A 22,130-nucleotide genomic window follows, 5' to 3' on the forward strand; every position below is an offset into this window, starting at 1 on the left:
CCCTTTTACACTCTAGAATTAATAATGTTTAGTTATATACTGAAATTGTTCTCAAAATATGCACAAAACCTATAATTACATAGTTAATACTATGGTTTGCTAATGCAAACAGTTTTTCCTGTACGTGGACCCCTTTTTCCCCAACAACACTGGCCTGGTAATTGTGGTATATTAGAAAAGTCCCAGAATTCTCTTGGAATAGAACATTAAACAATGAGCTTTATATATATATACCTTTGTTTAAATATTTCTTAATGAGTTCTTTCCAAGGAAGACATCCAGATATCATTGCATCTTCATGTTAGTTTCCTTACCTCAGTTCTGTAAGTCTGGGACATGATTTGTATAGGCTTTACTGGATATAACACTCCATGATTGGTCATATGAAAGTAGAATATAATATTCTCTAATGTCTATAAGCATAAAGCCAAACAGCCTGAGACCTTGAAAGTTCTAAGACATGGGGAGGCAGAGGAAGTTTTACCATAAGAAACAAACTTGCAGGATATTTATGTTATGACTTACTGTACAATATACCAGTGAGGAAAGCCAATGCAAGAAATAGAGGAACAAGGTACATTTGTAATGTATACCAATTACAAATACTTTACATTACTGGATAAAGAAATTTATTCTATTTAGACAGCATAAGTCCAAGAATGATTTGGTTTAGTGACTTTGTACAATGATAATTCATGAGAGGTTTTAGTTATAATGCAAGCATGTTTATTTGTTAGATTCTAAAATATTACAAAGATTCTTTGATATAAACCTGCTTGAGATTAAAATTCTACTTTCTGGTTAAACATCAAAAGGGAGGGCTACACATTGTCTTCTCAGCAGTCTCTAATGGCATGTAAATATGACTAGTAGTCTCCTTCTGCCCTTAAGGTACAGGATACAACTGGCTTCATTCATTTGCATTCTAACAGCCTCCCCATGTTAGCCTTGCTACATGGTCAGTCTTCTGTTTGGTAGGTTTTATAAATCCTAAAAGTTCTAGTTCAGAAACAGCTCTAATAAACCGAGCACTGCAAATTCTAGCTAAGGAAATTGGCCATGTTCTATTTTTGACAAAAAGGTTAAAATTTCAATGTTAAAATATTAGTTTACAAATTAATACATAGCTGAAAAACATTCTTCCTAAATTACACTATAAATCTTACTGGAAAACATTACATGTAATTAGAATCTATTGTCAATAAGACATTAATGGAAAGCACCCAAATCTAATTTTTCACATAGTATAAAAATTGCTACTTACGCCAGGGTGCAGTGGCGCACACCTGTAATCCCAGTGGCTCAGGAGGCTGAGACAGGAGGATCACAAGTTCAAAGTCAGCTTCAGCAACAGCAAGGTACTAAGTGGCTCAGTGAGACCCTGTCTCTAATAAAAATACAAAATAGGGCTGGGGATATGGCTCAGTGGATGAGTGCCCCTGAGTTCAGTCCCTGGTACCCCCCCCCCCCAACCAAAAAAAACTGCTACTCCCCACAACTTCTAAAAGTACAATAGAAAAGTAGAAAATTCATTGGGGCTGGGGATGTGGCTCAAGCGGTAGTGCGCTCACCTAGCATGCGCGGGGCGCTGGGTTCAATCCTCAGCACTACATAAAAATAAAAGATGTTGTGTCCACTGAAAAACTAAAAAATAAATATTAAAAAAATTCTCTCTCTTAAAATTCAATAATGATGGTTTCTTTTTTTGGTAAACTTTGAAATAACATAAATTTGAAACCAAATAATATGGGTTTGACCTCATTGTAGATTAAATTCAGAATATTTACAAATTTAAGTTATTCTTAGAATGGTATGGTTAATATTAACATGTCCTTATGAATCTACAATATAGACCTGGAGAAACTAAACTTTATTTTTTGAGGCTGGGGATTAAACTCTTGTCCTCTTGCATGCTAAACTCATGTTTTACCTCTACGCCTGAGAAACTATAAACTTACACTCTACAGCTGGACATTGTGAAATTGATTTTAAAAGGATACTGGATAATTTCATTCATCTCTTCTGTAGTTGCAGAATTTGATTCCATCTTTTCAGCAGCTGTCACAACTGTTGCAAAAGCCTTTTGAGTACATAAGACAGAAGAAAATAAAAATCTCCACAGTTGCCAAATATCTTTTACTACACTTCCTTTGATGGTACTATAATTAAGCCAGGCTTAATAATACTGTTGCTGCTGCTGATAGCTAGCACATTTCTTTTTTCTGTATACCAAATTTCAGATTTTCAGAATTATACTCCATGATCATTTTAAATCAGTTATACATTAAAAGAGTACAAGGTAATGACTCCTTAATAATTTTGTTTCTAAGAACTAAGAAGTAGGCAAAGAAAAACAAGAAACAAAGCAAATTAATGTTAAAAGGCAGAGTCCTGTATCCTCTACTCCCAAATCTCCCTTAACCCAGGAAAATGGAAAATGCCTATTTTTCTTGGAAGCAGCTAATTGTGGATACTTTTTACTGATGATATAGAGCCTTCAAAAGAGTTAAGATCTTTGTAATACTATGCTGAGGAGGGAAAAAAAAAGTTATTTTAAAGAATAACAAGAGTTGTCCATTTCCTTGCCAAGTATTCCCTTTTTTTTTTTTTTAAAGAGAGAGAGAATTTTAATATTTATTTATTTATTTTTTAGTTTTCGGCGGACACAGCATCTTTGCTTGTATGTGGTGCTGAGGATCAAACCTGGGCCGCACGCATGCCAGGCGAGCATGCTACCACTTGAGCCACCATCCCCAAACCCTGCCAAGTATTCCTTATATTTCCTGATTGCTAAATCTATTGCACAATCATTCCAATTTTTTTTTTCATGAAAGTAAGGAAATGCTAGTTAATACTATATTTTGTGGAATACCATAGAACTGACCTAACTGCTTAGCTTTGCTTAAATGCTAAGTACTAAGGTTAGATCACATACTTATTTTGACCTGGCATGAATACAGAATTGGCTTCATTTGAAGAATGAAGGATTAGAGAGCAGGAGATTTGGAGTGAGGATTGCTGAGTGGCTATTTCCTAAAGAACTTTTGAAGTATGAAGCAATTTATGCTTTCCAAATAAAACCAAGGCATTAAAAAAGGTAAAAGATGAGCTTGAAAGTATAAAAATATTCTACATATTCTATATACAGCTTTCTCTTTTCTCTCTGACCTACCTCTGACCAGTCCACAAGGTTGATTAGCCTGCTACACTCCAGGTGCAGTTTATAAGCTATGCAGATGTCAGGGGCAATATTTGGAATGCAGCCTTCTTCACTTTTCAGTGCTTCATTCTAAAAAATAAGTGAAGTAAGGTAACTGCCTTTAAGAAAGGATAAAGAACAAAATCTGATTACTAGTAAACCCCTCCTAACTTAAATTTAGTAAATTAGTAAGTGGAATCTTGGTTTTCTTTATTTAGTGAATGAACTCTTCAGTAATTGTTAGCTAGTTCTTATTTAGGTTCAGGTCTGGGTCATAATACCTCCAACTCCTAGTTACTAGAGAAACAGTCCCAGGATGAGTACAAGCACATTTTTCACTTTAATCTTAAGTTATTTTCCAAGACCACAGTGCATTTCTAACTGTATAAAGTTTAAAGAACTCTTTGGGAATATTCATTAAAATGACTCTCAACATTTGCAATTAGCTTAATTTAGCAATTTTTACATTGTATTAATAAATATCAACATTTCACTACTAGGAATATAAGTCATCTCTCAAAAGACAGTTCTCAACAATGCATATCATTCTGTAGAAACCACCTGTTTTTTCAACATATTTGAAATTATGGTTCTTTATTAAGAAACAAAATCTCACATACATGAGCTGCACAGGATAGCCTACCTTCCCAAATGCTACTGAAATCATACTTTTCTTTTGTGAGCTACTACTAGCAAAGAAGATAAACTTTGTAAGTTTTACATTTGTGATTTATATATCAAAAATAATTGTGATTATTATTGTTCTTTAAATATGAAATTATCCATGCTTTCTACTACCACCAACCCTGAGCTACTTATTCTCTGCTCATTAAAACAGAACTGAAAACTTGCAATATTTTTGTGGCAATGTAGTCTTGGCCTAAGCTCAGCTGTGAGAGATCAGAATCTGCTTCTTACCTTTATATAAAAATAAGGATTATTCAGTGCAGTGTGGAGGGCGATACGTGGAGCAGCATTTAAGTGCTCACGAAGAGTGTGGGCAGCACTGAAGTACACCACCTCGTGCAGAGGCTGAGTCTCAGGAGGCAGAAGGTATTCTCTGAAACATTCCGAGTCAGGTTATCAGCTTTTAGGTTAGCATAGGTTTATTTTTAATAACAGTTTTGTCAATCCTCTATGAAGGGACTGAACAATTTATTAAAAAGCAAAATCAACAGCAAAAGAAACAAAATTCAAGTATTGGATCCAGGGCAAAAATCCATGTAATACTTTTAAACACTACTTCTAGGTTGTTTACAATACAAGAAACTACATATCTCAATTCTGAATTAAATCCTCAGAAACAAATGAACATATATTACATTTCTTCTCACTTTAAAGTGGAATTTCTTAAAATATTAACAAATTTCTTAAATTAAAAATTATTCAGAAAACTGAGGTATCCATTCTCTAACACAGCAAGCATTTGGCTTTTTTGGCAATGTTATACACAGCCTCAAGCCTGGAATTAATTTGAGGAAATTCATTTTGGATCACAAAAAATATTTTAGTTGATATCTTTCAAGGAAAGAGTTACTATATACTATGATTAATTTTTACTTTAGCATCAGTAAAGGCTGCTAAAATTTTAGTTTCAGTGTGTTAAAAAAACTTCAATAAAATATCAATTGTTAAAAAAGCCACATTATCTCAGAATTCTTTAATTTTTCACTTACAAGCTAGATGGCAAATCAATTTTAATAAAATCTAAACTTTAAAAATAAGGCATTAAAAGGTTTACTTTGAATGTATGAGCCTAGGCCAGACACAATGGTGCAAGCCTGTAAACCCAGTGGCTCAGGATGCTGAGGCAGGAGGATCTCAAGTTCAAAGCCAGCCTCAGCAAAAGTGAGGTGCTAAGCAACTCAGTGAGAATCTGTTTCAAAATAAAATACAAAATAGGGCCGGGCATGTGGCTCAGTGATCAAATGCCCCTGAGTTTAATCCCCGGCCCTGGTACCTCTCCCCAAAAAAGTATGAGCCTATCAGCTGGTCTGTGACATGACAGTAACATTATTCTTAGGTGGCCTGGAGAGTAGTGAACTGGAATGGAGCTTTGGCATACACAATCGAAAACAGTAATAAGTTACGAACTAGATTAGTTAACTCACATGCCTTCATAAAGAAGATTCCCAGGGCTTAATTCAGTCCTGAGCTTAAAGTCTGTTAGCCACATTACAGACTGTGTCAGATCTTTTCCAATTAGTGTAGGCAGAGCAAATCAAGCAGCTACCCTAGTTCAGCCACAGGAGATGTAATTTCTCCTCTCCTGGAATAATGAAATAATTTCTCTTCTTCCTAACTTTCTGTCCTCCTTTTGGAAAAGTTACCACACTTCCTAGAAAAGCCTTCTATATCTGCTCTACTCTGGTTAGGTCAGTGGTTTTGAAAAAAGATAGGAAGCAAAAGGACATTCAACATGCACATCATTCCTCACCATCTCTCTCCTCCTTTCTCAAGAGCTCCTGACCTACTCATCCCATTTCTAGGTGCTGTTCCTTCTCCAGAGTCCACTGGAACAAAACCCATTTGCAAAGAGTATGATTTTGACTTGATGCTCACTAAAGACTAACATTTTACTATCTCAATTACTCAAGACTGAGTTAAATTCACTGAGAAAATGACTTTTGTGATGCTGACTGTCTCCTTGGATGGCTAGTTACCAATTTGTAATTACTGACCATATAAACTCTTCCTATACCAATTTCATACACTTACTCCCAAACATTATCATGGCTATCACTAAAAGACCTTGCTGAAGTTCCTGCTAAGTAATAAAGACTGGATATTTAACAAGGCAATTGGATAGAGATGATTATAGAAACTCAAATTACTGTCTTACATTTGTACTTCCGTTCCTTTTCCTGTTTTCAAGTAATGTTTAAAAACTCAGACAAATACCAAGTCAAAACACCTTTTCAAGATTCTCAAAGAATCTCCATCAAAAGGAAAATTTTGTTTCCACTAGGTTACATTCATTGAATAATAGTAATACACCAGCACCATACACAGGAATTTTTGTCCAACTGTATACTTGGGGATTGGCATAAAAATGCCATTGCTTGGGCAACTGATTTGCTTTGATAAGAAAGAAGCAATGAATCTGGCACCAGAATACTTCGTGATGTTCATCTGGATTTAGGTCAGAGTTTACAACAAATGTTAGACCTTTCCTCAAAGAGATACCTCTGAGGGAACTGTTAAGATTTTTATCAACAAGGGCTATAAAGTCAAAGCTTGATTTTGGTGAAAATAGCAACTTAGAAAGTGGCAGCTTTTTTTTTCTTAATTCTTTGCATTTGGCAACTTAATCTCAGATCTGTCAGTATTTTTGCCAAGAGATGTTCCTGATCTACTGTGAACCTACCATCTCCTTAAGTCAATGGCTTATATTCTCCAGAACTCCAAACTCTATTCAAACATCTGTAGTGTTCTCCTTCAAGGCAATGTGCAGAAATGGGGAGGGCCTTTTGGCAGATGTCAGGAGATTAGGACTATGTGACACAGGTAGCCATACCTTTCTCTGGGCTTTAGCTGATATATGATTCCCGACTTCCTTTTAGTTTACAATCCTAATCTCTTTTTATGATAGAAAATCTTAGTAAAGATAATAAATTCTTATAGAATATTTTGTAGTTTTACAACAGAACACATTTCAATCATGCTCAGCATTATTTCAATAACTAACTGTTCAGAAACATTAAAAAGTCAGGCATATTAGGTCAAAGATCATGAAAGGGGGAATGGATGGTTTTACTTCACAGCCTACGATTTGGAACTTGTAAGAACTCAGGAAACTGACGTCTGGCTTACAGATGATTCTAAATCACATGGAAAAATTCTTAGTCACAACTTGGCGAAAGGGAATAGTCAAGAGCTTGGGGATAGAAACTATAAGAACAGAAAACCTCATAGGGCAGTTACCTCTATCAGTTCTAAAATGAAATTCTTGACCAGTACGTCAGTTCAATATTGGAGTGCATCATTTTGTTATGATACATTTCTCTCTCTCTTGTCTTTATATATGACAGCAGAATGAATTACAGTTCATATGACACATTTCTCTTTAACCTTCTGCTTGTCATAATTTTGCCACTTTCATAGCATTAATAAATTCTTCCCAATAACTAGAAACAATGATTCTGGCCCCATGATCTTAGAAAATGGAGACATCACTTTTTGGAAAAGCATGTTTATCTGTCAGAAAATCACTGTCTTCAATAACCGAGCAGCTGTTTTTTCCAGTACTTTTTTTCTGTTTAGTGAGTAATGTATGAACTGCCATTAAAAAATAATAAACTGATAATTATTTTTCTCTTTTTAACTATTAAATCATTTCCTTTTGTATACCTTTTTCTTTCTTTTCTTTTCTTCTTCTTCTTTTTTTTAAAAGCATGAACCATAAAGCTGGCTTCTGGGCAATCCATGATTCAGAATAATCTGGATTTCCCAAGAAGGAATCATTGTAAAATAAATGGTTGATTGGTAGACTTCTGCATTTACTAAGTAGATGCCTCAACATGAATTTAATGCCGATTGTAGGTGCACTGTCTTTAGAATTAGACAAAATGGAGCAGCATGGCTAGCTTGCTCAGCCTTTTTTCTGGGTTTGGCCCAAATCCAACATTCAGTACTAGTAAAGGTATAGCAATGCTGAAGTGTAATATAAACACTTTGTTATTAGAAAGGGGAAAACACTTTCTAACTCCCTGACTCTTCCCACCTGGCCTAATAAACTAAAAATTAAACTTAAACTGGTGTTCTTGAACCGACAGTAAAGAATAAGCTAAGTCATTTGATTAGGTATTTTAATAACAAACAAACAAACAAATAAAAAAAAGGAATTGAAATTAAAATTCTACGCTGGCCAGGAGAAAAAGAATCCTGGATTGGTGATGGACAGCTATTATGCCAGTATTATTTAAAAAAATAGCATGACTCATAAAAATAGCTAGAGACTCACCTCACCAGACAGTCAATGAAGTTCACAACTTTTTCTCTGAGTACTTCAAACCTGGTTTGCTTCTTACTTGTTCTTCTCAACTCCTTCATTTCCAATAAGGACTAAAAGGTGAAAGAATACCTTTCATGGTGATTCTGAGATAGAAAATTTTTCAGAGGGATCTCTGCTACTCAGGTGGAGATAGCTGATGCCCTTTGCTTAAGGAGGATATACAGATCAAAATGGGTGTTACTTTTTTATTTGTAGGGTCTAGCAAGAATCTCTCCTCTCAGATGTACTGCTTTAAATATACATCAGTGGGTTTTCAGGGAGAGAGGAAAGGGCAGTTCACTTTATTAGTAAGTTGTGTAGCAGAGTGCTCACTATTCACAACACATTAGTTCAAAGAAGAAAGGGAAAAAGAAAAGGAGGAAGAGATGAGGAAGAAGAGAACTATCATTACCATCACCTTGCATAAAGCCATACTAACAGAATAGATTCCATGTGTTTTCTTGTGAAGAATGAAACTTCATACTACATTTGTCTAACTTGGTATCATGGTAGAGAAAATTCTTCATTTTGACAATCAAGATCCTAAAGTTAGAACTATCTGAAAAAGAATATATTGCGGCTGGGGTTGTGGCTCAGCAGTAGAATACTCGCCAGCACATGTGAAACACCACATATAAATAAATAAAATAAAGGTATTATATCTACCTCCAACTAAACAAACAACCTTTTTTATAAAAAAGAATATTTTGGACATACTGTAGCTCAATTTGTGTTCTATATTATGAATAGGCATGAAAAAACTAAAATAAATATCTAAAACTAATGAGTTAGGCTCTTTTGAATCTTTCAGTTTGATCAAACAGAAAAATAAATTCACCAGATAAATAATCAGATTCTTTTTTTGGGGGGGGGCAACCATGCTTCCACATTTCCCTTGTTGCTAGTTAATTCTGTTTCTCTGAGTCTATTGGAACAGTTTCCACCTAGTTGACTAGTAAATTGCAGAGTGTACAAGTGCAGTTGAGGATGGCAGTAGGATAAACAGGATGTTTGATTTATAAGTGAGTTACAAAGTCTGCATTGTTCCTGGCTGTGGTTTAAAATGAAAACAAAAACATCCAGACAAATCTAGAGGACAAAGTGAAAAAGGGGAACATGACATGATGCAGCTAAAAGGAAAAAAAAAAAAGAGATCTGACCTTCTGAAGATGATAGAGATCTGTCTTCTGAAGGCCCTTTGGCTGTGACCCAGAAGCATCTTCTTCCTCTTTGGCATCTGCTTTTAATACAAAACAAATATATAGCAATTAGTGCAAATCCAAGACAAGAGAACAGTTGTACTAATCCAAAGGAAGTAAGATTTTCACCCATTTCTTTTTTTCAAATGTGGAAAGGGATCAAGGTTCCATCATATAAATGATATTTCTGCCAGAAACTGAAGGTCAATAAATGTTTCATAATTTATGCTGTAGCGAGGTTTTTAAAACCTAGCTACTGAATTTAAAGTGTTACCATAATGAAAACAAAGCAATGAAACCAAACTCCCCTCAAATCAACAGCAGAAAGTCTCAAATATTTGTGCTATTATAAATACCTTTGTTAAAAATCATACAAACTTTAACCATTTTCCTTTGACTATATCAAGATTGTAAACAATATAATCTACAACCTGACAAATCTGGTTTTCAACCACCCAATTCACTATTTTTAATATAACATTGAGTATAAAGAGGGTAGTATGCAAAAGTTGCTAAATAATCCACTAACCAGTAATTGTACAACTGCTCCTGTAGAGCATGAAGTTCTGATACCTTCTTCCAAGTGCGGGTATGTTTTGGGAACCTGACACTTGCATGACACGTGACCCAAATCTTACGACGGAAGGATGTAGCTACAGAATATATATGATTCTGAAAGAAATTTCTTTTAGCTATAAATAATTCCTTGCTCAAGGAAGATACTAGGTTAAAACAGCTATTAAATTCTTTATTACATTTTATTAACATGTAGCTGTCTTAAAAATAGAGCTGATATAATTTTCTGCCCTACTTAACCCTCCCTAACTGATAAGGAGCCAGAGATAGCATATAGTCAAATATTTCTATTTATTTAATATGGGGAGTTTGAATTACACTGTTACTAATGTTAACTTATTACTAAAAAATCAAGCCATTTCTTCAAGCGAGTGGTTTAGCTATAATTTGTAAAATTCTTTATTCTTTTTAAATTATTTTTATTTTGGGGGGTCCTGGGGATTAAACTTGGGCACTTGACAATTGAGCCACATGTCCAGCCCAATTTTGTATTTTATTTAGAGACAGGGTCTCACTAAGTTGCTTTGTACCTCTCCATTGCTAAGGCTGGCTTTGAACTCGAGATCCTCCTGTCTCAGCCTCCTGAGCCACTGGGATTACAAGTGTGCATCAATGCACCCGGTGCAAATTCTTAATAGGGTTCTAATCATCTTAATCTTCAAACTTCCCATTTGAAAAAATTACATTCCTTTATATAGTGCTAGAATATCACAGAATTTATTCACTAGATTGAAAGTTACCTAATTTATCTTATATTCTTCTAGGTTTTTTGCCCTGTCTGTGTCCGTAAGGGTGGCCTCTCTCTGTGCATTAAATTTATGAATTGGTGAGAAAAAAAACAAAACAAACAATAAGCTGGGCTGTGAAGAGAAGTGAGCTATTTAGTCTGGGTGCTGCCACTAGGTAGATGTGCAGCCTCAAACAAGTTATTGTCTTCATGGACTTCAGTTTTGATTGCAATTTGACTAAATTCTCTTAACTTCTTGCTCTTGAAATTTCCATGGTCTGAAAAGTGGTTCAGATTATGCTATGGTGGTGAGGAATGGATGTGGAGGAACCCCTTTAATTCCCATGGAAAACTTCCTCACTCTGTCTATATCTGCCACTCTAGTCAGGGAAATTTTTGCTTTCATCTTCTAGAACTGAGCACCCATCAGGTGCTTTGTACTAGAGCTATAGGCAGACATGGAAAGATTTCCTGCAAAAAATGCTTTCTAAACCTAAAAGATTTTTTCTTGCCAGTACTGGGAATTGAACTCAGGGTCTTACACATATAAGGCAAGCAATCTACCACTGAGCTATATCCTCAGCACCCCCAGCCCTAAATCCAAAAGATTTTCAACACGAAGAAATACTTGGGAAACATATAAAGGATTAAAATGGATATTCCAATTAAGATATCTTCACCATGCCATCTCTATGTGCTTGTAAATACCCAACTACCTCCTTCCCCATATTTCATTAAAAACTTCACCTTAATAGGGGAAAAGTAAAAGTTACATAACCCATATTTTTCCTAGCACCATGTGCTGGTGCTAGAAATAGAGCAACATAAAGCCCAGGAAAAGTTACTTATCAGTATCAATCTGTGGGTCCCATTAGAACACAGAAGACCTGAAGCACTAGGGAACAGAACATGACAACCTACCTACACATAGTCAGGAACCCCAAGTATTCAGAAAATATAAATGATCATGTCACAGTCACCAAAAATAAAAGAAACTCTGAACCTCCAACACTGAGGAGTGCCAGGTTGTCTCAGTTCATTTAGGACTGAAAGATTCAAGGTTCTGTAAATCCGATTAAAGCAAGCCCCATGCATATTTGGTAATCAGCATACTAATGAGCCTCACTGCTGTGAAAGCAGTTCATAGCTATTAATTTTTCAGGCTTACAAATGATTTATGCAGTCTTTTTGAAATCTATAAAGAATATGATGAAATGTTTAAGAAAAAACATCTAAAAGGAGTCATCAATAGTGATGCCCTGCTACTCTCTAATCTTTTCCATTTCTTTTTGTTGCTTTTTTAAAGACAAGTCCTCCAAACTGTGTGTGTGAAGAAAAATAAAATTTTCCTGCCTGTTTGATACTCTTCATTGATTAAACCAAATCTAGAAGGGAAGCATTTGGTTAAGATGTGACATTCTCAGGCCTGGTATACTGAATGATCAAGAACTATTTTATCTCTTCATCTCTCAGCATATCAGGAGGGGTTTTCCATGTCCTTTTGGTTAAATGACTATCACAACCAGTAGAGTTGGCAGGATATTATACTCTCACCATCAAGGCTCTGAAACTGGGCCAGGAACTCCTCTATTCTCTTTGCTGTGCTGCCAAGCTGCTTTTCAGAAGAGGATTTAAAAACCTTGAAACATTTCTGAAGTATGGTCATCAGATCATCCTTTGCCAACATCCTAGAAAAGAATCAGTGAAAGAAAATGTAATATAACTGCAAAATTTAAAAAATTCAAAAATATTTTCTCTATATTAAATGTTTCTGTTTAGAAGAAAATGGTGTAAGTTCTTCCTTAGTAGCTACTGACGTTTTTGGGGAGAGATTTTCTTCAATGCTTGCTTTTGCAGAGCTGGGGATCCAACCCAAGGCCTTGTGCATGCTACGCAAGCCCTCTACCATTGAGTTACATCTCTTGCTTCAATTTTCTTCAACACATGTGACATTCAGAAGTACTCTTGAAGAGTTCTCATCATAATGCTTGGCTTTGAAAATATACAGAAATCTGGGTTCACAACCTAGCTTTGACACATACTATGTTTGTAATGGTAGTATGAATTTAGTAATACGGAGTGAGTTTACTATACACCTCTGATCCTAGGTTTATTTTCTTGTCATATTTTGCATGTTAGATGGAGACTTAAATGCATTTCAAGAATCCAGTATGGCAACTAGGACACTTAAGACATTTTATGTTAAGTTTCCTTTTCTTTCTGATGTAAATGTACACAGAATTCAAGAATTTCTACTGAAGATCTGACTTGCTAAATGCAAGCTTGCTTCAAATGACCAAAAATATAAGTATCACTATCATTTTTCTAATTATTATCATTTAAACTGTATTTTAATCTCCTAAGGACTTTACGAATCAGCCAGCAAATCCTCTGAACTTTAAACAAATCTTTGTTAGAAATGGAGAGTGAGGGGTTGGGGTTGTGGCTCAGTGGTAGAGTGCTTGCCTAGCATGGGTGAGGCGCTGGGTCCAATTCTTAGCACCACATATGAATAAATGAAATAAAGTCCATCAACAACTATAAAATATTTTAAAAAGAAAGAAAATAATAATAATAAAAAAAGAAATGGAGAGTAAATACAGATAATCTACAATTAGGATCCTGTTCTCAGAGTCATCATTTACAGGATTTCTCCATTAAGACTGTACTCAAATAACATCATCAAATGGAGCCAGGGTCAATACTAGTAATTATTAAGTGGTTGCATTACACAAGTATATAAATGATGTAAGGTTACAATTATTAAGATTAAGATCTAATATTAACCATAAAGACACAGTCAAATCCAGAATATGGTCATTTTGTAAAATAAACTTAAGTTTACAGAAACTGGTAGGGGTAGACAAAAAATTTTCCACAGTGTTAAGAAATAGCATAAAATATTCTCTTCTTTCTACAACAATTATCTAAAGCATAATCTTTTATCTGTGAATGAAAGACAGCTAATAGGTCAACGAAAAATAGGCTAAGACATTTCATTCTTGATTACCCTAGAGATTAATTAAAGTTTCTTGCTTTTTATTGGTCCGATGAAATTAAACTGTTAAGAGAGTTAACTCAAAGCATTTGAACAATCCATTATACCTGAGCTTTAGCCTTAATCTAATAGACAAAGTCAGTATTTCCAGTGTCCAAGGATTCAAAGGCACTGGCTTGTTTGGAGGGGAGCAGAAGATGAAGTAATGCTGGAGGTCTAACCTATATCAGTTATACATTGAGGATTAACTTCCCAGCTATACACTGCCACATTTCTCCTCCACTTTGAGATACAAACAAAGGAACATGGAGGAAGGTCAAGTCTAGTCTATTATTAATCTTCAGTATGCAAAACCAAAAAAAGGTATTATGTCATATAATTTTGAAAACAGGCAAACTTTTGTAGTCATAACTTCTAATGTGCATTTGACTGAAAGAGGCAGATCTTTTACCTCAGATGTAAACTTTCTGAGATTCAGATATTTGTTACTCCTCTTACTGTTAGCCTAAGATTATGTTCTTTTTTTCTTCCTTCCGTGGTAGTAAGGATTGAATCCAGTGCTTTGCACATGCTAGACAAGTACTCTACCACTGAACTATATATATCCTAGCCTTTTAAATTTTCAGACAAGGTCTTACTAAGTAAACCAGGCTGGCTTTAAATCTGCCATCCTCTGGCCTCTGTCTCCCAAGTAGCTGGAATTATAGGAGTGCACCACCCTGCCCAACTAAGATTATGTTCTTACTATTTCCAGAGTACCAGAAGATCTTATACCTTTTCAAGTACCTACTGGTTTCACACAAAACAAGATTTAATCTAAAGCTAATTAGAAATAATAATTTAATCAACCCCAAAGAGTTATTAGTTAAAATCTTTTCCAGTAAAATTATACACACACAGAATCAACAAAGATATCTATTCTCATTTCTATTATTCAACATCATTCTGGACTCTAGTCACTATAGTACATTAAAAGAAGCAAGTAGTTCAAAGAATAAAAAGGAAGATGAAATTTATTAGTTGCATATGATGTGACCACCTGTACAGTGATAAAATCTAAGTACGATAAAAATATTAGAGTAAAGGGGTGGGTGAAAAAAGATAAACATGTGTGGGTGTGTAAACATCCATATACACATAAGTAATACCTATATATTAAACTATGTAATGGAAAAAACAACATATTCAAAATGGCCTCAAAAACTGAAATGTGCCAGGAAGGTCATATCTTGATTCTTTCTGAAGACTTCATTCCTTCTCACTGAGACTCACCCATGCGAAATATAAGTGAGGAAGTAAGATCATCAACTAAATCTAAAGGAAGATGAGATGAACATGAATCTTCTCAGCCAGTTGAGCCTATGGTTGCTCAGCAGTATGGTGATGAACAACCTCAATAATAGGAGCCACAAACTTAAAGTCAGGATATTATACCAGGTAGGAGAGAAAATATGACGGAAAACCTGAGGTTCAGCAGTCTGACCTGGAAGCTGAACTCCAGGATCGGTCTAAGCCAAAGACTGGAAGTAAACAAAAAAATAATCTTGATGTCAAGAGGGGAGTCTGTATCAGACTTAGAGCCCACTAAAATGCCAGAAGCAGGTAATGAAAAAATCAGACAGTTAAATGAAGACGGGCTGAAAAAATGCAAACTGTTCTTATATTGGTTAACCAACTTGGAATTCTTTTAGTTTTACAGTTTTCTTAAAAAAAAAAAAAAAAAAAAAAGCAACAAAAATTGGAATATTCAGCAATATACACTAGAGCAAAATGTTTTAGACCTATAAAGTTATGAAAGCTCTGAATAAACGATTAACAGTTTAAGTTCTAATATTCAATATTATCAGATACAAATCATTCCAAATCAATCTACATTCTACCATTGTGTGAAACAAAATTCTGGTGGGTGTATTTTAAAAGTTCAATAAAATTTATCTGGAAAAAATCATTTTTGATAAGGAAGAACAATGTGTTGTGTACTTTAGTGCAGGTATTAGGGCTGTTAATACATCAAAAAGTATAAGCTTCCGTGATTAAAATCAGATGGTCCTTACTGAAGAACAGATAGATCAATAGAAGATATTAAAAATCCACAAAGAGATCAAGATATATATAGGGAAAAAGCACACTGACATACTAGTGTATGCTGATACAATAGTCTTTGTATTTTAGACTCAGAAATCTATACCTATATATTCATTTTGTGGAAATCATACAAATGTGTAAACATATATGCTGTGATTACTGTTTGTAATGGGAATTTAAAACAACCTAAATACATATCCAAAAAAGAAATAATTAAAAGTTAAGCTTCTAGGGGCTGGGTATGTGACTCAATGGTAGAGCACTTGCCTAGCATGTGCAAGGCACTGGGTTTGATCCTCGGCACCACTTAAATATGCATAAATAAAATAAAGGTATAAAAAATGCTGTATCAGTTAAAAAAAAGTTATGCTTCTAAAACACAGGATATTAAATAAAGATAATAAATAATGAGGTAGAACAATCTGTGTATCTATCAGTGGATGATGGCTAACACTTATATGCACACATATAATATTTACAATTCACTATGAAATAGTATTATTATTCCCACGTTAGAGATGAGAAAACAGAGGCACAAAGAATTTAAGTAACTTGTCCAGAGTCCCAAGGCTAGTAACTGGCAAACTTGGGATTTGAACTCAGACAATTTGGCTTGACATTCACGTTCTTGCTGACCATGTTATATACTGCATCACGAAACACTGTCACTGTGTCCATGGTAGAACATTAGGTGCAAAACAAAATAACTACCATGACAAAAACCAAACCTTAACCACTAAATAATGGGGGTGGCTGGCAGATCATGTATTGTTAATGTATAGACTGTGGCTTTTACCCTGAGTGAAATGGGGAGTTAATGAAGGATTTTGACAAATGGAATGACATTACTAGCCATATTTTAAATGGACCATTCTGCCTTCTGTTTTGAGGAAAATCCTGTACAGAAGCAAATGGGGAAGCAAGAAAACCAGATAGAAGGCTCCTGTAATAACCCAGGTGAAAGATGATAACAAGATGGTAACAGTTAAAGAGGAGGAGGTTTGGTTCCTGATAAATTTTTAAGGCAGAGCCCATGTTTTTAGCTTGAAGAACTGGAAGGATGCAGAAAAATGCTAGGTGTCAAGGGGATGATGAGAAATTCAGTTTTGAATAAGTCAACTTTGAAATGTGTACTGGATATCCAAATGGTGATATTAAATGGTATATGAACATAACAGTCTGGCGCTCACAAGAGAGCTGTGGGCTTATGACTAAGCTTCAGGTGCTGTAATGTTAGGATATCAGAGAGAAGAGAAAACACTAGAGAGACTGACAAGGAGCCTACACTGAGACAGGAGAAAGACAAAAAGGGTCTGAGTACTAAAAGTCATTAAGAAAGAAGAGATGACCTGTGTCAAATATGAATAATAAGCTAGACTACAGGTGCCCATCACCATGCCAGTCTCCTTATAAATACTCCTATGGCCATCAAATATTCATGAAGTAGATCAGTGGTTATTGAAACATGCCAGTTTCCACAGGGGGAAAAAGGATTTTTCATGAGAAATACCATCTTCAGTAACTTTTACAAAAAAATTTAAAAATATTTTATAAGATTTTCGTTTCTCCAGTACCTTAGCAAAACTTAGCTCACATTTAATTTCCCTTTCTCACTATCCAAGTGATCATTATCTTTTGTGGAAGATTAAAAGTCACCATACATATAAGTAAAGTCAATGATACTGATGAGTATAACTTTTTTCCTCCAATACTGCGGACTGAACCCAGGGAAGCTTTACCACTGAATTACATCCCCAACACTTTTTAATTTTTTTAATATATATATATTTTTACTTGTAGATGGACACAATACCTAAGTTTTTTTCCAAAGCAACACTCAGTGATGATTTTAATCTTAGTTCCTCTTATGACCTGAATTTAAGTTTGAAGATAGGGAGTAAGAATGCCTGGCTTTCTAAACTCAAATTATTCTTATGTAGAATGTCTAAACTGAAAAATGTCCTTGACTTCTTGTCCACATCTAATCTGTACAAAAGAGAAAAGACTAATTCCATTCTAGAGGTTCCCAGATTTCTTTCCTCTTCAGTAATGTCCAGATTCTTGTCTGTTTTTCCTATAGCAGCTATTCTGATTCCCAATACTTATTTATATTCCTACACTTTTCACCGCCCATGTTTCTGACCTGAGCTTAGGAAAATAACTGAAATCTCATTTTCTATGTACATTTCTTCTTTTATTCATATTCCCAAACCTACATTTTAGATTTTGATAAAGAACAGCAGCTGGTATAAATAGCTTTAGAGTCAGACCTGTATTAGAATGTTGGTCCCATCAACAGTTAAGTGATCTCAGGCAGGTCAATAAATCCTATCTGTGCTTCAGCTTCATCAGGGGTCAAGTGTGGCTAATCATACCTACCATAAGAGGAACTATATTAGATGGGAAAATTAACTAAAGTGCCTTAATACAGTGTCTGGCACATCGCAAGCCTTCAATGAATGGTGGTTACTATTGTTACGTATGTTTGCTTACCCTATTTTTGAATTGTCATTCTTGATCCTTGACTATACCAAGATCAGCAGTGTTACGGAGGTTCAAAAGCAAAGGAACAACTTCCTACATGACAAAGGAATCTATGAGTTTGAGCATATTTATATAAAAAAGGAAGAAAATCACTAATCATGAAATTAGAACAGAAAACCCAGCAAGAACCAATTGGGTATTTAAGACAGCCATGTTTACTTGAATATAAAGCAAAATAAATCTCAGAAATATTCTTGTTCAAGTTTATAAGTACATAGAAATCATTTATTGGGATTTTAAAAAATAGAATAAAAAATAGTTTTTCAGTAGCAATCAAGTTTCCATGGGGAGTTATTTTTCCGGATAGCATGAAATTAGTTTCATATCTTAACACTGCACCTGCTAAAGCACTAATATTTGTATTAAGTTTCTGGACTTAATGTGCTTTAAGTGTGAATTTGCCTCCTACTATGCCCATCTGTTTTTTTCTGTGGACCCAGAGGAAATGAGGACTTAAAAAAATATTCAGTTTTCATACTTTATAATATTTTCATATAGGCATTTATATCCACTGAGGAAAACTACAAGACTGTGTGCAGAAACTTAGTCACATTTGATTTCCCTTTCTCACTATCCAAGTGATCATTCTTTTATGGAAAACTAAAAGTCACCATACATATAAGAAGTAAAGTCAATGATACTGATGAGTATAATTTTTTCCCTGCAGTACTGTAGACTGAACCCAGGGATGCTTTATCACTGAGTTACAACCCCAACCCTTTTAAAATTTTTTTAATATATATATTTTTTTACTTGTAGATGAATACAATACCTTTATTTTATTTGTTTATTTTTATGTGGTGCTGGGGATCGAACCCAGTGCCTCATGCATGCTAGGCAAGCACTCTACCCTTTATTTTTTATTTTGATACAGGGTCTAAGTTGCCTAACCTGGCCTCAAACTTGTGATCTTCCTGCCTCAGCATCCCAAATTGCTGGGATTATATGCAAGCACCACCATGCCTAGGAAAATATGAGTACAACTTTAAAAGGTTTATTTGTCAGGGATGGTAAGTGATCTTTTGATACCTGGTAATAATACTAGGACATCTTATTATATAATACTAGATAAGTAATAATCCAATGTTAAAGTGTATAGGGCCAGTTTAGGTGGGCAAAGGCATCAAAGCCTTACTCCTTGTTACTTCCTAATCAAGGCCAGCCTTTGTGACCTCCTTCACAGGGTATATACAATTCAATGATGCCATTTCTCTACCCAATGAAGTCAGGGCCATGGCTGTCTTCCATGACTTAACTTTCCCTGCCATGATGTTAGGTTGACTGAATTCAAATAATCTCCATTTAAGCTCTTCTTGCATAGTGTCAATATATGACTAAACAATCACAGATTTTCCTTTAAAAATCAAAGCTCAAAAACAAGCAAAGAAATGAATGGTTGCTACATTAAAAACACCATCACCTATAAGCATGAATTCAAGAATATATGCCAGAAAAAAAATGGATTGTTACTAGATTAAAAACACCACAGCTATAAGCATAAATTCAAGATATGGCTACTTACGAAACTTTTTGGCAGGCAGAGTTCTGGAGGAAGGTGTTTCTGGCAGGCTTAAAGCAGACAAAAAAAGAAAACAACAACAACAATAAAAAAAACCTACCTCAGCAGCTGCAAGGCTGATGCATACTCCTCTGAATCCCATATGTTCTTTTCTAAACATGTGCAATACAACTCTCTGATCTATAAGTGAACAACATTGTGAGGAACTAAAAGTCATACAAGAAGTTATATTCTGCTAGTTTGCAAAATCACATATATAGAGCCAACACACACACACACACACACAATTTATGTTATTAAAAGCTAATTTTTTTAGATGAAAAACAACCTTGGCATTTATTATATGGATCAGACTCCTCAAGAATGTAATTTTCATAAAAGTAAAATAAGAACATATAATATAAGGATTGGCTAATACCACTAGTTACCTAGCAGTAAGAAAATGATAAATGTGAGGAAAAAAAGGCCCACTGAGGTTGAAAGCATCTCATAAACAAGTCTTTCTTATATACTTGTATTTGTTTCCCAAAACTTTAAGTTAAGGATCTGAAAGTCAGGAATTATTCCATTAACCTCTACTCCATATATGGGTTATAGCTTTAGGGTATAACACAAAAGTTAGCTGAGCATAATTCTGCAAGGTGCAGAACTGTCTCTTAATTCTTGGTGCAATGCAAGGTTAACCATTAAGCATTTTTCAGATTCCTTTTTCCAGTTCACTAAGAGTGGCAAACTAGCTCTCTGTATGTAGAGGTGAAAAAGAAATGCAAAACAAAGAAAATTTAAATGCCTCAGCACAAATACATTGTAGGGGAAACAATACCACTGGGATTCATGTGGCTGTTTCTAGCTGTGGCCATAGAACAAACAACAAACACTGTTTCAATTACTAGTACTATGTACAGCTGGAGTGGATTGTGCTCTTATTTTAAGAATTAGATACATTTCAAATTCTGAAGCCTGGATGCTACAGGAATCAAAACAAGAAAGCACTGGTTATTTCTATTTTATATATTCCAAATGTGAAAGCCATTACCTGTCGACCCAGTGGGTACTTTGGAAGAGAAGAGGTGAAATTATGAAGACATCTCAAAACCAGAAAATAATTTGTATGGTAAACATGCAGATTTTCTAGTAAGGATTGTGTTTCCTCCTAAAAAATCACAGAGTACATTATTAATATTTAAGGCAGAAAAATAAACTAATAATAAAATCTACTTCATGGATATATGTACATATTTCTATAAATGTTTATTCATTTATTTATTTCTGGAAAATTAACAAGAAGAGTCACAACTACAAATCAGCCTCCTCAACTCATGAAAATTTGAAATACATACTAAATTCAGGATAAAGGCTGGGCATTTTTTATTTAATCTTAAGTCTGGTGATATTTTATACATATGAGAATTGATAATGGAATGTTATCTCCTGGTGTCTTTATCATTGCCACAATATCTTGGTCCCCCAAATTACAAGTGTAAAAGAGAGTACCTTATCATATTCCTGTCTATATGTCAATCACCTGTTATATGTTACAGGGAGGGAAGGTTCATTTGTCTTTCATCTCACTGGCTTGGAAGGGTGAAGACATTACCAGAGAGCACAGTACCAACATAATGAACAACTGACAAAGGTCTGCTTATAATTTTCTCAAGTACTTCTAGAGTGTGTCTGGAGGTGAAGAAGGAAACCTACAAGAAGCACCAGAGCTGATTCTGATAAATTTCTGATGTGCTAAGAATCTTCAAAACTGGTTTTTCTCAATTTATCAACTGAGAAAAGAAAAATGAGAAAGAAATCTAAGGCCAACAACAAGCTTTATAATTTTAGAATCCTGCAAGTGTATAATAAGGTGAAAAGTATCTGAAGAAACCTATGGATGATAAATATTGGGGGAGAGAGGAGTGTTGGGATTTCTTATGAAATAGCACAGAAATGATTTTTAAAAACTATATCCTACCAAGCATTTTGGGGGCTTTAATTACTTTTATAGCATTGTCTTAAGAGGATTATGATCTGTGGCATGCTCTTCAGTTTTTTTCTTCTCTCAGAAGTCAAAAAAAGAATGGATTGTGTATTGTCTTTCTTTCAGTAATATCTTGCAAATACCCATTATTTTTAGTGATCATCCTTGCAGAAAAAAACACCACATATAGCAATAAATTCAAGCAAACCTCCTACATTTTTCTAAACTCTTACTCAGAAATCAATTCCTTGGTCAATAATGTATGGGTCATTACCTAAAAATACAAGTCAAGTCAAAGAAAAACTTTTACTACCCAAATGG

The 22,130-nt window shown here is 34.7% G+C and overlaps 1 protein-coding gene across 4 annotated transcripts in view; it reads right to left on the minus strand.

Annotated features, from left to right (window-relative positions):
• Positions 1-612: 612 nt before the first annotated feature.
• The window catches only part of Orc3 (origin recognition complex subunit 3), a 55,211-nt gene continuing 33,693 nt past the window's right edge, over positions 613-22,130 (minus strand). For 3 of the 4 annotated variants that reach the window (XM_046431680.2, XM_046431663.2, XM_058575745.1), the window contains 9 exons: positions 20,877-20,993; positions 19,941-20,020; positions 12,249-12,382; positions 9,353-9,432; positions 8,163-8,263; positions 4,118-4,259; positions 3,173-3,289; positions 2,001-2,080; positions 613-1,031 (listed from right to left, as the gene is read on the minus strand). In XM_046431680.2, the coding sequence (XP_046287636.1) occupies positions 926-1,031; positions 2,001-2,080; positions 3,173-3,289; positions 4,118-4,259; positions 8,163-8,263; positions 9,353-9,432; positions 12,249-12,382; positions 19,941-20,020; positions 20,877-20,993 (957 nt within the window). In that variant the 3' untranslated portion in view covers positions 613-925. The remainder of the gene's footprint in view (positions 1,032-2,000; positions 2,081-3,172; positions 3,290-4,117; positions 4,260-8,162; positions 8,264-9,352; positions 9,433-12,248; positions 12,383-19,940; positions 20,021-20,876; positions 20,994-22,130) is intronic. The other variant, XM_046431672.2, reaches the window with a different exon arrangement.

This window comes from Marmota monax, unplaced genomic scaffold (genome assembly GCF_021218885.2).
Source record: "Marmota monax isolate L192 unplaced genomic scaffold, Marmota_monax_Labrador192_F-V1.1 WCK01_AAM20220418_F8-fsc00013, whole genome shotgun sequence".
Taxonomy (NCBI): Eukaryota; Metazoa; Chordata; class Mammalia; order Rodentia; family Sciuridae; genus Marmota; species Marmota monax.